Source organism: Lathamus discolor, chromosome 7 (assembly GCF_037157495.1).
Source record: "Lathamus discolor isolate bLatDis1 chromosome 7, bLatDis1.hap1, whole genome shotgun sequence".
Taxonomy (NCBI): Eukaryota; Metazoa; Chordata; class Aves; order Psittaciformes; family Psittacidae; genus Lathamus; species Lathamus discolor.
In genome coordinates, this window is record NC_088890.1 from 6,816,396 (window position 1) to 6,832,944 (window position 16,549).

The following is a 16,549-nucleotide window of genomic DNA, read 5'->3' on the forward strand; positions in this document are numbered from 1 at the left end:
CGAACAGAGGTCTTCCTCCTGCCAGCCTGATGGCAATGCTCACTGCCGGCTGCCGGAGTCGTTTCCATCCCAGACCTCTCAAGGCTTTGCAAGGATTTATGGAAGATATGCACAACACAAATAAAGCCTCCCAGCAATGTGCAGAGCCAGCACGCAGCCGTGGCACAGGGCTCATTGCTCTGCATGGAGGTGGAAGCATCAAACCCCAGCCTCTCTGCAGTGTGGACCCCAAAGGCTTTCAAGTGAAGTGAAAGCCAGGCAGGGCAGAGGTGCAGGAGGTGGTTGGAGGTGACAGTCCTCAGGAAGGGGCAAGGAACGCGTGGGGACACAGCTGATGGCTGGTCAGGAGCTTCTGGCTTTCCCTGCAGTACATGGGATGCTCTTGGGAGAAGAAATTTCCTCTTTGGGGCACATTAGCGGGGATAGATCCAAAAATTGTGCCTCTGTGAAAGAAGAGGTGTTTCAACTCAGGTGGGGAGGTGTGATGGAGACTGAAGGAGGAGACTGGGCTGTGCTCCCTGCTCTGGGTCACACTGGGGTGATCCCACATGGACTGACTGCTCCCAGGGTTCTGAGATGCTGTGGTGGACAGTGCAGGAGCGCAGGCACCCTGAGCAGGGCAGTCAGCTGGGTCGGTTTAACATGGGAGCAGCTTGACCTTCCCAGGCCAGGGAGAGAATCTGGCTGTGGGTTGTGCTGGTGAGGACCTTCCCTGGCTGCCGAGTGACTCTGTCCCTACCTAAAAGGGGAGAAAACTCAGCAACCGCACTCAGTATGTGCTGAATTTACCCCTTCAGGTTAGATTAGAGCAATTGCTACAGTCCTGTTGCTTTGAGAGCTGGCTGCTGGCCGCTGGCAGCAGCCCCCAGTGCTGTGGGTGATGATTCCTGGTGGGGTGTCAATACCTTGTGGTGCGGTAATGCTCAGTGGGGTGGTGCGTGAGGCACCAGTATCCAGTGGGCTGGGGATGCTCGGTTGGGTACCAATGCCCAGTGAGACACTGATGGCCACTGCGCTGTGATTCCCAGCGGGACTGGTGCGCGGTGGGAGTGATGCCCGGTGCGTAGCCATGCCCGGTGAGGCACCAGTGCCTGGAGGGGCGGTGATAGCCGACGGGGCGGTGAGAGAGGCGGAGCCCGTGCGCAGCCAGCGCCGGGTTCTTCATCACCCGGCCCCCCCCGGCCCGTCCGTCCCAGGCTCTGCCCCTGACACTACCCTGCGGAGCGGAGATTGGGAGCCGCCGCGCTGGGGGCGGGCCCAGCTCCGGTTTAATCTCCGGCTCCGCCGGGATTACGGCTGCGGGATAGTCTCTAATCTGCGGCACCGCGGGGCTGGATACCGGGGGCTATTCGCCCCAGCCCGCAGCAGAGGCACCACCGGAGAGGGGGGCAGGTGAGTCCCGTCCCATTCTCCCCAGCTGCTCTCACTCCAGTGCTTTTTGCCTTCTTCCCCCCCCCGCACCTCATCCTATCCCCCCACCCCATCTCCCTTTGCCCCGCGCCCTGCTCAGCTCTCCTCCCGCAGCCTGGCGCTCCCCGCAAACCTCTGCTCCTCCTTGTCCCGGAGCCAGACGGGTCCTTCCCTGCTGGGGAAGGCTCCGGCAGTGCTGGCAGGTTGCAGTGCCCGGGGTGTTTTGCTTTGCTTTTCTTCTGCTACTTCTCTCTCCAAGAGCTGAAACCCTCCGGCGAGTGGGTAACAAATTCTGCGAGGGCAGAGGGAAGGTAGAGCTCTAACTCGCTGCCTTTGCACCTAACGCCCAGGCACAGCTCTTGCCCGCAGCGTGGTGCCGGGGGGGTTGAGCATCGCCGCCTTCTTTGCTGATATTTAATAATATCGCCAGCCCCCAAATACCCCTTTCGTTCCTCCTTTTCTTTTTTTTTCTATTTTAATTTTTAATCGCCCTTGGGAATAACGTGTGTTTCTGAAGGCTGGGAGCGGTGGCGGACGGGATCGGGTGTCAGGGTGCTGGGCTGAGAAGCAGGGGCACGGGCAGGGAGAGCAGAGGGATGTCTGCTGCTTCGGGAGCTGCTGGGGCTTGGCGGGGCCGTGCTTGCCGTGCTTCCCAGACCGGGTATTTATAGAGCCGGGACAGCCATGTAGAAAGCCAGGAGGCACATCCCGTTCCACCAGCCACGCGTGGCCCACGCCACTCGGCACTGTGTCCCACTCCGCTGGAGCGGCTTGGAAAACTCCTGCTGGAGAGAAACTTTCTCCAAGGGGAAACTGAGGCGCGCTGGGCAGCTGCTGGCCTCGGGATCCTCATGCCGGAGCTGGCTGTGCGGTGGCAAGGGTGAGATCCCGACAGGTAGGACGGAGGGAGGCAGAGCCCGGCTGGCAGCGGAGGGCATGGCTGCGCCAAGCCGCCACGGAGCAGACAGGGAATTTTCCACTGGTGTTTGGATCAGCCCCAAGTTGAGCCGTTAGACCTGCTTGGTCCCTGCTGCCGGCCACTGGCACATGTTCGCTCCCCGGCTTCGTGGGGGAACCCCAAAAAATACCCTCCATCCCTGCGGCACTGCCCTGGTCCCAGGGACCGAGTGCTGAAGTGCCCTGACTCCGGTGGCCAGGAATGTTGGGGGTAGTGGAACACCCCGGCCCCCCGGGGGCTAATAGGGGGTGCCAGCACCATGGGGGAGCCTGGCGGTGGCGCAGAGCCCCACAGCGCCCGGCCGCGCTGCAGCTGTAATCACACGCCAGGGCCGCAGCCACGGCAAACAAACAGGCACCGGCAGAGCCTATTTTCCTTGGCGCATGGAGACCGGGGGGATGGAGCGAGATCCACGGGCTCCTTTGGACACGCAGCCCTTGAGAAAACACATGCGGGTCGGGGGCAGGACGAGCCTCCCATCTCTTCATTCCTCCTCACTGCGTGGGTCTCGACCGCCGCGCGCTAACCTGGCTGCTGGCGGAGGTTTGTGGCTGGCTGGGTCCCCCATGCCAGCAGGGGAACAGACAGCCTTGTCCTGCTCTCCTTGAGCCGAGGAGCAGATGTCAGGCTGGTAGGGTAGCCCCGTGGCAAGAATGGCAGGGCTGTGGGCACTGGTAGTCCCATGGGGCTTGGGTGGGCTGTGGCCCCTGCTTGGGATGGGTGCTGTGCTGGGGTGGCAGGGACACAGCTGGGGCTGAGGCTGGTCCCTCCTGGCATCCCCACTGCTGCCTGTTTGGAGTTTTTGCCGTCAACCCCTCAGTATCATCCTGCCGAAGCCAGGTGTATTTTAAGGAGTGGGAACTCCAAGAAAGCATCTTGCTTCCCAGGTGAAATGCATCTTCAGAAGTGTGATAGAAAACCTAATATTTTTCCAGGTGTCACCTGCCCATCAGTCCCTGCATTGCCACCATCAGTGTCACCATCTTTCTGGGGTGGCCTGAGCAGTGACAGTGACAGGCAGTGCGTTGGCTTTAATCTGAAACCAAAATCCAATATCCAGCCACGAGCCATCTGAGACACTTTGGGATTGAGCTTCCATCTCACCCAGCATCTCCTAGAACCATGCTGGGTGCCAGGGGCCTTGTGTTTTGTCAGCCCTGTTCCAACATGGCTGGCCAACTCTGCTGCTGAGCTTGTCCCACTCAGGCTCAACCCCTTCCCTTCATGCTGGGTTGCATCAGCAGCAGCTTGGGCTTTCCCTCACCTGGCCTTGGTTGCCCTCACCTGGCCTCAGTTTCTCCGCCTCTCTTCCCAGATCACCTTGGTACTGGTGCTTGGATGTGGGAGGACCTAGGGTGATGGTGGTGGTTGGTAGCTGTGCTGCAGCCCCTCGTTCTTCCCATGGCTCTGTCCTGGGATGTCTGGCTGGCAGGGGATTGCTGTGGCTGAGCTGCTCCATGATGTTTGGCTCTGTCACCCCCTTTTCTGTGATGCCTTTCCCCTCCCTGGCGTATCCCAGGCCATGGCACGTCCATTGCTGGGACTCGTGGCCAAGAAACAGCCCAGCCACTGGCACGCTCTGCCTGTGGGCAAGTCCACAAGCATGGGCAGAGCCATCCCTGAGGATATGGTTGCTACTTGTGTTCTTCAAGGGAAGACCCCAGGTGGGCGCTGCTTCCCACATGGTGCAGAGGGGACAGCCTGGAGCTGCCAGGGCAGGTGCTGGTGCCACCGTGGCTCTGCCAGCCAGGACAGTGGCTTCAGGAGTCACTTACTCCTTGCCACTGCCAGTTCTGCCCTGGACAGAGCCTGGTGGCATCACCTGGGCAGAGGCTGAGCCATGGTGTGGAATCTGGGGCTGAAAGCCCAGGTCACCCAAGGGCTAGGTGAGCCCAGGAGTGGTGCCGCACTGCCCAGCTCATGCTGGGACCACCAGTGGGGCTGACTGGCACGGCTGTCTGATGGGGCAGTGCGGTGAAGGTCTCTGGTGGGGCTCTCAGGGGGCTCTCCAGCATGTTTCTTTGGGGAGGGTCTATACTGGGGCTACCCAGAGGGGCTCTCCAGCTGTGCACTGGGCAGGTTGTTTCCAATCATCCCTTCACACAGCTGCTGATGTTCTCTTGCATGGGGTGCACTCCTGAACCTTCACCCCAAAGGTGAGGTGCCCATCTGTGGCCCTGGGCAGCTGGATTTGCCTTTTTGGGTGCCCACTGCTGCAGGGGTAGGTGGGATGATGGCACTGCCTCCGTTTGGCTGGGAGGTGGAGGGGAGAAGTGGCGTAGGTTTAAAAACAGGGTTGGGGTGCTAATTTTAGGAAGACAGGTCAGGGGGAAAGCCACGTCTGTGTGTGCTCGGGGGGAAGGGCAGGCTCTACTCCTGCAGCGTCCAGCTGACTCTGCTGTCAGCATCTGGCCTCCCAGGGCCACCCCCGGTGCTTCTCTTTTGAGGGGCAAGGGGAGGTGATGGGGGTCCCCACTGTGTGTGCCTGCCCTGCTGAGGCCAGCCTCCCTGTGGAGATGATGCTCAGGGACTGCTGAGGTTTTAGCTGTTGTCCCAGCTCTGCCTGCACACCCCTGCGTCCACAGCAGTGCTGGTGGCTGATGAGGGACCCGAGGCTGGGGTCACTTCGTGCCCAGCAGCAGTTTAGGGGACTGATTAAGGACCTCAAGGTAGGGGTCACCCCATCTCCAGTAGTAGTCCGGAGGGCTGACCAGTGACCCCAGGCTGGGAGCCACCCCATGCTGAGCAGCAGTGCCAGGGGTAATCCCAGGGCTGGGTGCTGGTGGCAGTGGAGGCACCCCTGCCCGCTTGCCCACTCTGCCCATCTCCGTGGAAGGGCTCTGTCACCAGTGCAGCCCCAGGGAACATGAGACCTCTGTGTGCCCAGACGCACTGAAACCTGAACAGGCACCTGGGCAGGCGGGCATGGGGGGGGGGGGGGTCTTGCTGCTGGCCCCCTGGCACACACTGGTGAGTACCCAGTGGGGTACCTGTCTGTGAGCACGCAGGCGGCAGCAGCAGCAGGCTTGGTGCTAAAGCCGGATTACCACCAGGAATAGTCCCATGGTCCAGCTGGGCGGATTAGCTGGGATTCATCTGCAGAGGGAGAGGAGATGGGGAGGGCGTCTCTGCCCTGTGGGGGTCCCCGGCCTTGGGGAGCACCCACACGCTGTCAGGGAGATCTGGCACCTTCGTTCTCGCAGGTGAGAGCAGCAGGTGCCCACGGATGGGTGTCACGGGCTGCAGGGACATGATGGGTCACAACACCCCGGGGCTGGCACCATGTGGTGCTGGCAGGCAGCGGCTGCCAGGCCCCATGTGTGCCGTACTCCCACCGGCACAGTGTGCTCTGCTGGGACTGCACCATACCAAGGATTGACTGGGATGACCAGTGCAGTGTGAGAGCCAGGCTCTCCCGGGGCTGATGTGTCCTCTTCACCATGCTGCGGGGTGCAAGGGACCCCCCCTCCCTACAGCATGCTCTGCTGGCATTGCCGACAGAGCTCCCCCTGCTCCTGGCTGTGCCTTGCTCCCAGCTGGGATTTTCTACCTTTTAAAAGGCATCTGGATGGAAGTGGAGCGTCAGGCAGAGGGATGCGGTCCCCTCCAGGACCGGATCCCCCTCAATGGTGCCCCGGCCACCTGGGAGGGCTGGCGGGGGACCGGCATTAACCCAGGGCTGCTGCCTGCCAGGCAGGGACTCGGGGACCCTGCCGACCCATACACGTGTCCTCGTCCCGGCAAGGCGGGGACAGGCATCTGTGCTGGCCGGGGCGCGGCGGGCGAGACCGACCGCATCCTCCCCCCGGCGCACAGACGTGGCCGGCAGGAAGGGTACGTGCCGCCCCACGCATAGGGCTCGGCCTTCCCCGCGGGGGGGGGCAGGACGACACCGGGGCCCGGCTCGGGATGCCTGCGGTGACGGGAGGTTGGTGGGTGGGTGATGTCCCCCGTGTCACTGAGCAGTGGGGCAGCAGGAGCAGCCCACAGGAGAGCCTGGCATGGGTAGAGAGAGGCGGGAGGTCTGACAGCAGCGGGGCTGCCACTGTCGTGTCCCCCGGAGCTGTCAGGAAAGCAATGTAGCTGGCTCAGCACCCCCAGGGACATGGCCCTGGGTGCCACAGTGGAGGGATTCTGTGCACATGCGCATGTCTGTGCCCGTGCCATCAGGGTGGGCGATCTGTGGTGGTCAGGAGTGGGCTGGCCAAGGGTCCAGCGAGGACGGCAGCATCCCATCTGTGTGGTGGCATGGCAGGCCTGTGGTGGGCTGGGGCTCTCGGGGCTGGCATGCTGTGGGAAGGTATCCCTGGGGACATGCTCTGTTCCCAGAGCAGAGGGGAATTGGGCATACAGGGAAAGGGGTGAGTCCTCTGCCCTGGGGACCCACTGCACCGCCCAGGGCCATCCGCTGCTCCACGTATTTGCTGTTCTGCCCACCTTATCGCAAGGCAAACAGCGTCAGGCAGGGCACGCTCTGCCCGATCGAAGCGTCTCCTGTTACTCCCCTTTCATCTTCCCACCTTCCCCGGCCGCTGATGACGGGAGAGACCCTGGCCGAGGAGCAAAGGCCAGGGCTGGTCATGGAGGTGGCAGCGAGCAGTGCCGGGGCTGTGCCAGGGCTGCCGAGCGAGAGGAAGCGTCTGGGTGGCAGCGCTAAGCGCGGTGCATGCAGAATAAGCCCGGCCGTGCCGCTTGCTATTCCGAGAGGCGCTCGGGGGAAGCAGCTGGTATTTCCTGAGCCGCCCGGCGAGGTGTAATTATAACCTGGGAGAAGAAAGGGGCTGCAGAGGAGGGCGCCCAGCCTGCCCGGCGCCCGTGGGGCAGAGGGCCGGGAGCGGGAAGCTCCTGCCCACCGCCCATGGGATGCAGCAGAGCCCTGCCTGCGGCACTGGCGGGGCTGGGGGGGCGTGGAAGTGATGGAGCACCAGGGACCCGTCGGCCCCTCTCAAGCGCAGCACCTGGAGTGACCGGTTCGGTTGTGCCCGCCCGCGGCAGTGGGAAGGCACAGAGTTAACGGCGGCGTTTAGACGTGCTGGCAGCCTTGTTCGTGCCTGGATCTGGCCCAAGCGGAGGCCTAGCAGAGGGGATAAATCATCCCAGTGCCTGCCCTGCGGTTCCCTCTTTTCCCCCGTAGAGCTGAGCCTCCCTGCTCTGGTCCCCACTGGCCTGTGCCCTGCCTCTGTTTCCCCACCTGGCTAGGTGCCTCAGGCAGGGTGGCCCGACCGTGTGCCCCTCATTCCAGGCTAGCCTTAGGGGCTCAGCCTTCTGGCAGTGCCGGCATCCTGCGTGTGGCCTGGGATGACCTTGCCAGGTCTGCTTGGTGGCCTGGATAGGCAGGGCCAGGCAGGGCAGCAGCTCTGGAGCCCGGAGGTACTGGCACCCACACCCTGCTGTCATATTCTTCCTCTGCGTGACAGGGGCACTGCTGTCTCTGGAGTCTCCCTGCCCCAGCAGTGCCACGGGAGAACACTTTTTGTCCCAGGGCCACCAATCCCCTGGGAGTGTAAAGATAGGCACGTCCCCCTCTGCTCACCCCATGGGGACCCCAGCCACTGGGGTGACAGGGCAGCAGCATCCTTCAGGAGTTGGGGTCCACACCGCATCCCAGCCAGCCCTCACCCTGGATAGGTGACATCGTCCCTTGGCCAGACATGGCCCCAAAGTGGCACCCCCCCAGCATGTAAAACAGAACCCCAGCCCCTCAAGCCGGCGGGGGGTGGCGGGGACCCTGCTCCTGCTGTCAGCCTGCCCCAGAAAGCCACCCTGTGCTGTTTCCTAGTGGGGCGCGGAGGGCCAGTGCTCGCACAGAGGCAGCTTTGTGCGGCGTGCCAAGGCGTCCCGCTCTCGGCAGCCCGGCCTCCTTCTCCTGCCAAGGAGCTGTCTCATAGCCCTGCGCTCTTTCCTGCTCTGTTTGTCCAGCCCTGACATGCCCCTGAGCCCCTGTCTTGGCAGCCCAGCCACACCAGCCAGGGCGGTGGGACACGGGTGAGACCTTCACAGCAGTGCCACAGGCTGCATGTAAGGACGATGGCTGGGGTGTCCCTGAGCTCCACTCTCCATCTGCCCCCCAGAACTCCCCTGCTTGCCTGCTGGCGCCCATCTGCAGGAGGGTAAAGTGAGGCACGGAGCTGAGTGCAGCAGGCAGGGGATGGAGATGGGCAGGCACTGTGGATGGAGGCTCTGGGCTGGGCTGGCATCGTGCTACGGGAAAGGGAGCAGAATGTCCCTGCGGGTGGGCTGCAGGATGGCTGCGTGGGGTGTGGATGCACCAGGGGGGCCTTGTGGGACTGTTGGAGAGGGGGTGAGCTCTGTGGGGTGAAGTGTGCTGAGTGGGCAGAGGCCCCGCCGTGGTGCTGGCTGGCTGGGTAGCCTTGTCATCCCAGTGCCTGTCCCTACAGTGCCACCAGCGCTGGTGCTGAACCCAACACCAGCATCCCCTGCAGATGCAGGACTTGTGTGACCTCAGGCCAGCCCCTCCAGTGCTCCTGCTTAGAGCTGGACCCCTCTTGCCCCACTCTTGCAGAGCCCAAGGAGAGCCCGCAGTGAGCCCAGCCATCTCTCTGCCATGGATGCCACGGACATGCCCCTCCAGGCCGAGATGGTGGAGCTGGTGCCCAACGGGAAGCACACAGCCGCGCTCACCACCTCCACCATGGCCTCGCTGGCAGGTGACAGGTAGGGACCCTGGGACAAATTGGGGTGCCAGAGTTTGGGTTGCTCACTGCCCTTGCAATGCCAGCTGGCACTGTCCAGGCTTTGGGTGGGACACGGTTCTGCTTCGGCCTCATCCTGCTCTCTCCGGCGGCCAGGTTTGAGGAGAACCAGACTGGCACGGCAGAGATGGAGGAGTTCCTGCCCCACGGCGCTGAGAAGAAGCAGACACACTTCACTGATGTAAGTATTGGCACAGGCACCATGGGAGTGGTGGGATAGGGGTAGCTCCCGGTGTGACTATTTTGTCCCCTCCTTATTGACTCATGTGCACAGTTCGAAGGGAAGACGTCTTTTGGGATGTCTGTCTTCAACCTGAGCAATGCTATCATGGGCAGCGGCATCCTGGGACTGGCCTATGCCATGGCCAACACCGGCATCATCCTCTTCCTGTGAGTGCTGCGCACCCGTGGGGGCTTGGGGAGGATCTGGGTGCGGGGGGGCTCTTCCTCAGTGGGTGCCAGGGGTGCAGGTGAGAAAGGTGCAGGGTGACGCAGGGACCAACATCCTGCTGCCTGAGCAATGCCCATCCCTGGCATGAGTCTGTCTGCCCCTGCCGGGTGCTGTGCCCTGCTCTGGTGGAGGAGGATGATGATGGAGGCTTGACTCCCTTAGTACAGGACCAGATTTCCCCATTTGGCCCAAAGGATATGGGTGCTGGCTCCTTTTGGGCATGGGGACAGGCACCCACAGGGCTGGGGATGGGGCTGTGAGCACGCTGTGGATCATCCACCCTGTGAGCACCCAGCCAGTGCCAAGGCAAGGGTCTGGGTGGCCCGCCAGGGTGGCAGAGCACCCATGCAGTGTTTACCCCATGGCTGTGCCCAAGCCTTGTGCTGTGACCCACTGGTGACGGCACTGTCTTCCCACAGCTTCCTCCTGACAGCGGTGGCCCTGCTCTCCAGCTACTCCATCCACCTGCTGCTCAAGTCCTCAGGCATTGTGGGTGAGTGCCAGGTCCGTGGGGGATCCATGCCAGGGGTTTCCTTCCTGACCCTCAGCCAGCACCTCTCCCCATCCCACAGGCATCCGCGCCTATGAGCAGCTGGGATACCGAGCCTTTGGCACACCGGGGAAATTGGCTGCGGCCATCGCCATCACGCTGCAGAACATTGGAGGTGAGGATGGGGCTGGCAGGGCTGGGAGCAGGGATTTGCACTGGGGCACATTGGTGCAGCACAACCTCGCTCTGCCCTGCAGCCATGTCCAGCTACCTGTACATCGTCAAATCCGAAGTGCCTCTCGTCATCCAGACCTTCCTCAACCTGGAGGAGAAGACCACGTGAGCACCTCCCGCCCGTGCTGCCTGTGCCTTCCCCAGGCAGGCGCTGGGGCTTCGGCTCCAGCTGTGCAGCCCGTGGCAGGGATTTACTGACATTAAGCCACTACTATTTTTGATAACCATCAGTGATGAATAAGCCCTTGGGTGGGATTAAACTGAGCTGAACTTCCAATCCCTGCTCCTCACATCCCCTTGGGATCAGGCTTTCCTCCTTGAGCAGAACCCGGAGCTGCTGCGGGGTGGGGAGTGGGAGGTCTTGGTTGGGAATGGGTTCCCTGACCCCATGCCTGCATCCCAGCCTGGCAGCATGGGGGGTGAGAGCTGGGCAAATGCTGGGCAGAGCTGCCACAGAGACCTCCACCAGTGCAGGACTGGACATCCCAACCATGCTTAATCCTGGCTGCTCTGGGGTGCTTGACCAGGGCTGGGCAGTGGTGGTGCCCACAGTGTTGAGGACTTGGCTGAGCCCCCCTTGCAGATGCTGGTGCCCTGGGCTGCACATGGAAAAACATGTGCTGAGAACAGCAGTTCTCAGCCTACCCACAGCAGCGCTAGCCCTTGGGGATGCACCGCGTTGCAGGTAGGCAGGACCCCGGCTCAAGAGTCCCCAGGGATGCTGGCCTCAGTGGTCCCAGGGATGCCATCTCAGGGGTCCATGGGGATGCTTGCACAGCCGGGATGCTAGTGGATCTCTCAAGGGATGCCAGCGACCCTGGGCTGCCAGCTCAAGTGTCCCCATGTGTGGCGGACAGGCCCCCTGTATGTCTGCCTGTGCCTCACGTGCCCCGGCAGAGTGCGGCAGTGAGCAGGCCCTCTGCTTCCAGGGACTGGTACATGAATGGGAATTATCTGGTGATCCTGGTTTCCCTCACCATTATCCTGCCCCTGGCCCTCATGAAGCAGCTGGGTAAGTCGGTGATGCTCCCTGCAACCAGCATCTGGCACCCCGGTGCTCCAATGGGGTGACAGTGCCAGCCTGGGGTGATGAGTCCTACCCATACCCGTGCTCTTCTCCCTCCTCAGGCTACCTCGGCTACGCCAGCGGCTTCTCGCTCAGCTGCATGGTGTTCTTCCTCATCTCGGTGAGCACCTGCTGGCACATGCTGGTGGTTCCAGATGCTGAGCACCCTCGTGCTGGGGTGCATGGCTCTGCTGCCACATGGCCAGGCTGCATGCCATGGTGACAGTGGGGACATTGGGTGCTCCGGGCTGTGGAGGTGCTGTCATGCTGCTGGGTTATTTTTGGCTGAAGGAGCCAAACGCTGTGGAAAGGGGACAGAAGAGGGTGCCCGGGGGGAAATGGTTCATGTGGGCCCTCCATGTGCTGCTGCCCTGCTGTGCCCCACTGTGCCTGATGTCCACCCTCACAGGTGCAGGCTGGGGGCCAGCATTGCCATGGGGCACTGCTGGCAAAGGGTGCCCCATAGAGGGGTTACTGTAGGGGCACCCTCCCGCTGGATGCGGTGCCAGAGGGCCGTGGCGCTGGGTGCTGACCATCCCCGTGTCCTCCCAAACCCAGGTTATCTACAAGAAGTTCCAGATCCCCTGCCCACTCCCTGAACAGGAAGGGAACCTCACAGGCAGCCTCAACTCCACCTCCGTCAGCACCAGCGACTACCAGAACAGCTACACCGTCCTCCAGGCCCCCGAGCAGGGCACCTGCACCCCCAGCTTCTTCACCCTGAACTCCCAGGTAGGGACCTGGGATGCACCCCAGGGGCTCTATGTGAGCCCCCACCCTGTGCACCCCATGAAGGCTGGTGGTTTGGTGGTGGTGGCACCCACCAGCTTGGCCTCAATGCCCAGCAGCGCTCCTCTCATGCAGACAGCATACACCATCCCCATCATGGCCTTTGCCTTCGTCTGCCACCCTGAGGTCCTGCCCATCTACACTGAGCTGAAGAAGTGAGTCCTGGGTGGGGGCACCTACACAGGGGGATGAGCCCATCAAAGGCAGTGCCATCCAGTGTGGGACCTGTGCAGGGGCATCATCGGGAGGTGGGTGATATGACCCTGCTTGGGTGGTGGGTGACAGGACCTGGGATGTCCCAGGAGATGTGTGATGCAACTGGGGCTGAATGGCTGGTTGGCGGTGGGTCATGTCACCCCTGGGAGGTGGGTGATACGGCTCAGGACGGGTGGTGGATGGGTGGGTGATCTGACGAACCACACAGGAAGGGGGAACACAGCTCCTCTAAACAGCCCCCATGCACCCCAAGCTGGTGTTCCAGCATCACTCCTCCCTGCTGGGTGGTTGCTCAGTGCTGGTGGGTGCTGTGCATTGGGACGGACTGCAGGGGCTGTGCTGAGCTCGCTGTTTCCTGCAGTCCCTCCAAGAAGAAGATGCAGTGCATCTCCAACATCTCCATCACGGTCATGTACCTCATGTACTTCTTGGCTGCGCTCTTTGGCTACCTCACATTCTATGGTGAGGACTTGGGGATGGGGAGGGGGGTCCTGCCCGCATGCCGGTACCTGGTGCTGGCGCTGCCAGTGCTCATCCGCTGCTGCCCGCAGACCGGGTGGAGTCGGAGCTGCTGCACACCTACAACAAGGTGGACCCTTTCGATGTGCTTGTCCTGTGTGTGCGGGTCGCCGTGCTGACAGCTGTCACCCTGACCGTCCCCATCGTCCTCTTCCCTGTGAGTGGACCTGTGGGCACTGCAACCCTGCCTGCCACAGGGCTTCGACACCAGGCTTTGAGAGGGGAAACTGAGGCAGCGATGGGGCTGCGACCTGGAGACAGGGATTGGTGGGGCTGCAGGGATTGGGAATGGGACCTGCTGGGTGTCAGGGATAGGGCTGGGAAGAGGTGACGGGGAGCAGTGGGGCATCAAGGTCAGAGCTGGGACAGGTGAAAGGGTGATGGGGACTGGCAGGATTGTGGAGACAGGGCTGGAGCAGGGGAAAGAGTGACAGGGACTGGCAGGATTGTAGGGACAGGGGATGGGATGGGCCCTGGCTCCAAGGATGGAATGTGACCCTCTGTCCCTGTCTCCAGGTGCGCCGGGCCATCCAGCAGATGCTGTTCCAAGGGAAGGACTTCAGCTGGATCCGCCATGTCACCATTGCTGTGGTTCTGCTGACCTTCATCAACCTCTTGGTCATCTTTGCTCCCTCCATCCTTGGCATCTTCGGCATGATCGGTGTGTGGCCCCCTTTGGCACTGGGTGTTATGGGTACCACAACAGCCCCTGCCTGGTGCTCAGCTTTGCCTGACCTCCCTGTGCCTCGGTTTCCCCTTTTCAACATGCCAGGACAAAGGGGCATGTGGGATGTCCCCCAGCCCCATCCCTGTCCCAGCAGGCAGGTTTCTGTGGTGCAGTGCTGGCTGCTTGCTACGCTGCTGGCGAGCGCTTGCTCTTCCCCTGGGTGTTCCCCTTGAACCCCCAATCCAGGCTCCCCCTGCTTAGCACCCAGCGCAGTGCCAAGGCCCTTGCTATGTGGGGACAGTGCCAGGACACAGTGTCCCTGGGTTCCTGGAAAGCTTTGCCAGGGCTGGGGTTGGCAGGGGGGAGAGGACCTGCCTGGCATCCGGGCTGGCAGGGCTGAGCTGCTCTGTCTCTGTCTGCTCCAGGTGCCACCTCCGCTCCCTGCCTCATCTTCATCTTTCCTGCCATCTTCTACATCCGCATCATGCCCAAGGACAAGGAACCACTGCGCTCCACCCCCAAAATCTTGGTAAGCATAGGGGGATAGGACAGGAATGGGGAGAGGGATGGGGTCCTGTGCTGGGGACCCTGTCACCCTGACTGTCCCTGACTGCTTCCCTGTCCCCACAGGCTGCCTGCTTTGCCCTCCTCGGAGTGCTCTTCATGATCATGAGCTTGAGCTTCATCATCATTGACTGGGCTACGGGAGGGGGGAAGAGTGGTGGCAGCCACTAGCCAGCACTGGGTGCCCACACCAACCCCTCCCACCCCACTGGTGCCCCAGGACAGCCAGCCCTGAGCTCAGCCCCGTGCCATGGCCCTATGGGCTGCCCCAGGGACCGTCTCTCATTGCTGCCCATCACCTATGGTGGTGGTGAATGGGCATGAGCCATGGCAGGCACGGGGATCCCCCTGACCTATGCTAAAGATGGGGCGGCGAGCCTGGGGCAGGTGCTGTGCCCCTCTCCCCGTTCCAGCAGGTCCCCTCCTTGCTCCACACCTCAGTTTCCCCATCTGTAAAATGGGAATAACACTGCCCTACCTCACCAGGAGCTGGCTGTCTGGTGGAGCTCGGGTCTGCGCACCTAGAGCCACCAGCAGCGGGTACTGCCAGGGGTGTGGGGACAGGGGGCACTTACCTGGCCCTCCAGACAGTATCCAGAGCCCTGCTGAACAGTGTCCGTGGGGAGCTGGAGCCTGTGCCCAAGATACACATCCTCTCCCGGTCCCCAGAGAGATGCCACCCCGCTCCCCCTGCATCATGGGGGCACCCTGGTCCCTGTGGGCAGTGTGGCCCTGCCGCTGTGGCTGACAGTACCAGCCTGCTCCTCTTGAGCCTGCTGGGTAGACGGTTGGCTCCCGATACCCATGGATGGGACCCCAGTGACCCCAGGCCATGCATGGGGACCAGCAGCATCGCTCTGGGGAGGTTGCATGCTGGCAGGGGCCTGGCCCCACTGAGGGGCGCAGGTTGGGGGATGCTGTGGGCAGATGTCATTGGGGGCCAGCTTGGGGGCTCCCGAGCCACCTCCCTGTCTGCGTGCCCAGATGCCAGGGTGATGGGCACACCCCGCAACCCAAGCTGGCCCTGCTAGTCTTGCACCTAGGCCCAGCACATGGGCGCTCACAGCCCTCTCCTGTCCGCCCATCCATCCACCTGTACATGCCACTGGGACACCCCATGTCATGCCAAAACCTGGAGGGTGGGTCTCCCACTCCCTGCCTCCCTTCCCAGGGTGGGAGGCAGCCCAGTAGGGTGGGCAGCGTGGGGCAAGGAGGGCTGTCCCACAGTGAAGTACATAAGAGATGTATTTTTTTACCGGGGTGGTGGAGGCTGGGATGCTTTTTATAAATAGTGTATATAAGAGTAGATCTTTTTTAACATGTTGTGTCGCTCTGGGTAGCTCTGTATAATGTACATATATATATATATATATGGGACAAGGAGAGACAGTGAGGGGCATCACTGTGGACCCTCACCATTGCCTTGGGGCTGCCAGCTACAGCGCGACCCTGTCATCTGCCCCCAGCCCGGCTGCTCCATGCTGGGGGGGTGATGCTATTAAATTATCCATAGGGAATGCCCGTGCTGGCAGGAGGCCAGCCCGAGCAGCTCCGGCAGCAAGAATAAAGATGTGAATGTGCCCAGGTCTCAGGTGTCACTGGGGTGGGCAAGGGGCTGGCACCCATGACACCATGGACATACAGATACGCACAGGTGCATGGATGTACATGGGGACAGCATGGACATAGAAGCATCTACATGCATGCCCAGGCGTATGGCAGGACAGCCCAGACATACAGACTGCCCCAGGGGCAGCGCCAAGCCCCTCAGCCTCTCCCATGACCCTGTGTGGATTGGGGGTGACCCCCCCCATCTCCCTCAGTCGGGCCCTCTCCCCCCTGCCCACAGGCACAGGGCTCTGCTCCAGGCCTGGGCACAGCTCCACCTCATTAGCAAAGCCTTATTAGCACCGCAGCCTGCTCCCACGGGAACAGCCCTGCTCCCCCCACGCCAGGCCCATGGGTCCTGCTCCATGAACCCCGCTGCTGGGCTGCATGCGATGGTGCTGCACCTCTCCCCCTGGCACAGTGGCTTCTCAGCTACAGCATCCCTCACTGCCCCTACCTCACCTGCTAGGTGAGGAGGGGCTGGGGTCTCAGGATTTGCCATGGAGCTGGTATGGAGTGAGGTAGGCTTCCTGGTCACGGGCCAGCGCTGCGGGGTGCTGGCACACCTGGGCACCCTCCTTGGGCTGTGTGGGGTGTCCAGTTCACAAGGGAGCATCCTGGGAGCTGGGTACCCCCTGCCCTGGGCGATAGCTGCCTCAGGGGTGCTCCGTCCTGCCCAGACCCATCTTTGCTCCATCCTTTGCTGTGGACATCTCCAGCCCTGGCACCCACCGAGGGGCTCCCTCCCCTGGCAGCCTGGCACAAGGGTCCCCAAGGGCTGAGCCCCGTGGCCAACGAGGGGATGAAAACATCCCAAGATGTGAGCCACCACCCTGCGACACCCTGTCCCCGCAGCAGGTGGCC

At 62.3% G+C, this 16,549-nt stretch overlaps 1 protein-coding gene across 1 annotated transcript; it reads left to right on the forward strand.

The window, feature by feature from the left end:
* Positions 1–1,215: 1,215 nt before the first annotated feature.
* On the forward strand, positions 1,216–15,657 carry SLC38A3 (solute carrier family 38 member 3). Its single transcript, XM_065687699.1, has 16 exons — positions 1,216–1,392; positions 8,892–9,043; positions 9,178–9,262; positions 9,356–9,471; positions 9,952–10,025; positions 10,105–10,197; positions 10,280–10,361; positions 11,186–11,268; positions 11,385–11,443; positions 11,881–12,054; positions 12,187–12,266; positions 12,689–12,789; positions 12,879–13,003; positions 13,363–13,507; positions 13,939–14,042; positions 14,144–15,657. Exons 2-16 carry the CDS (start codon positions 8,934–8,936, stop codon positions 14,246–14,248), a joined length of 1,536 nt encoding a protein of 511 aa, XP_065543771.1. The 5' UTR covers positions 1,216–1,392; positions 8,892–8,933; the 3' UTR covers positions 14,249–15,657.
* The last annotated feature ends 892 nt before the right edge of the window (positions 15,658–16,549 follow it).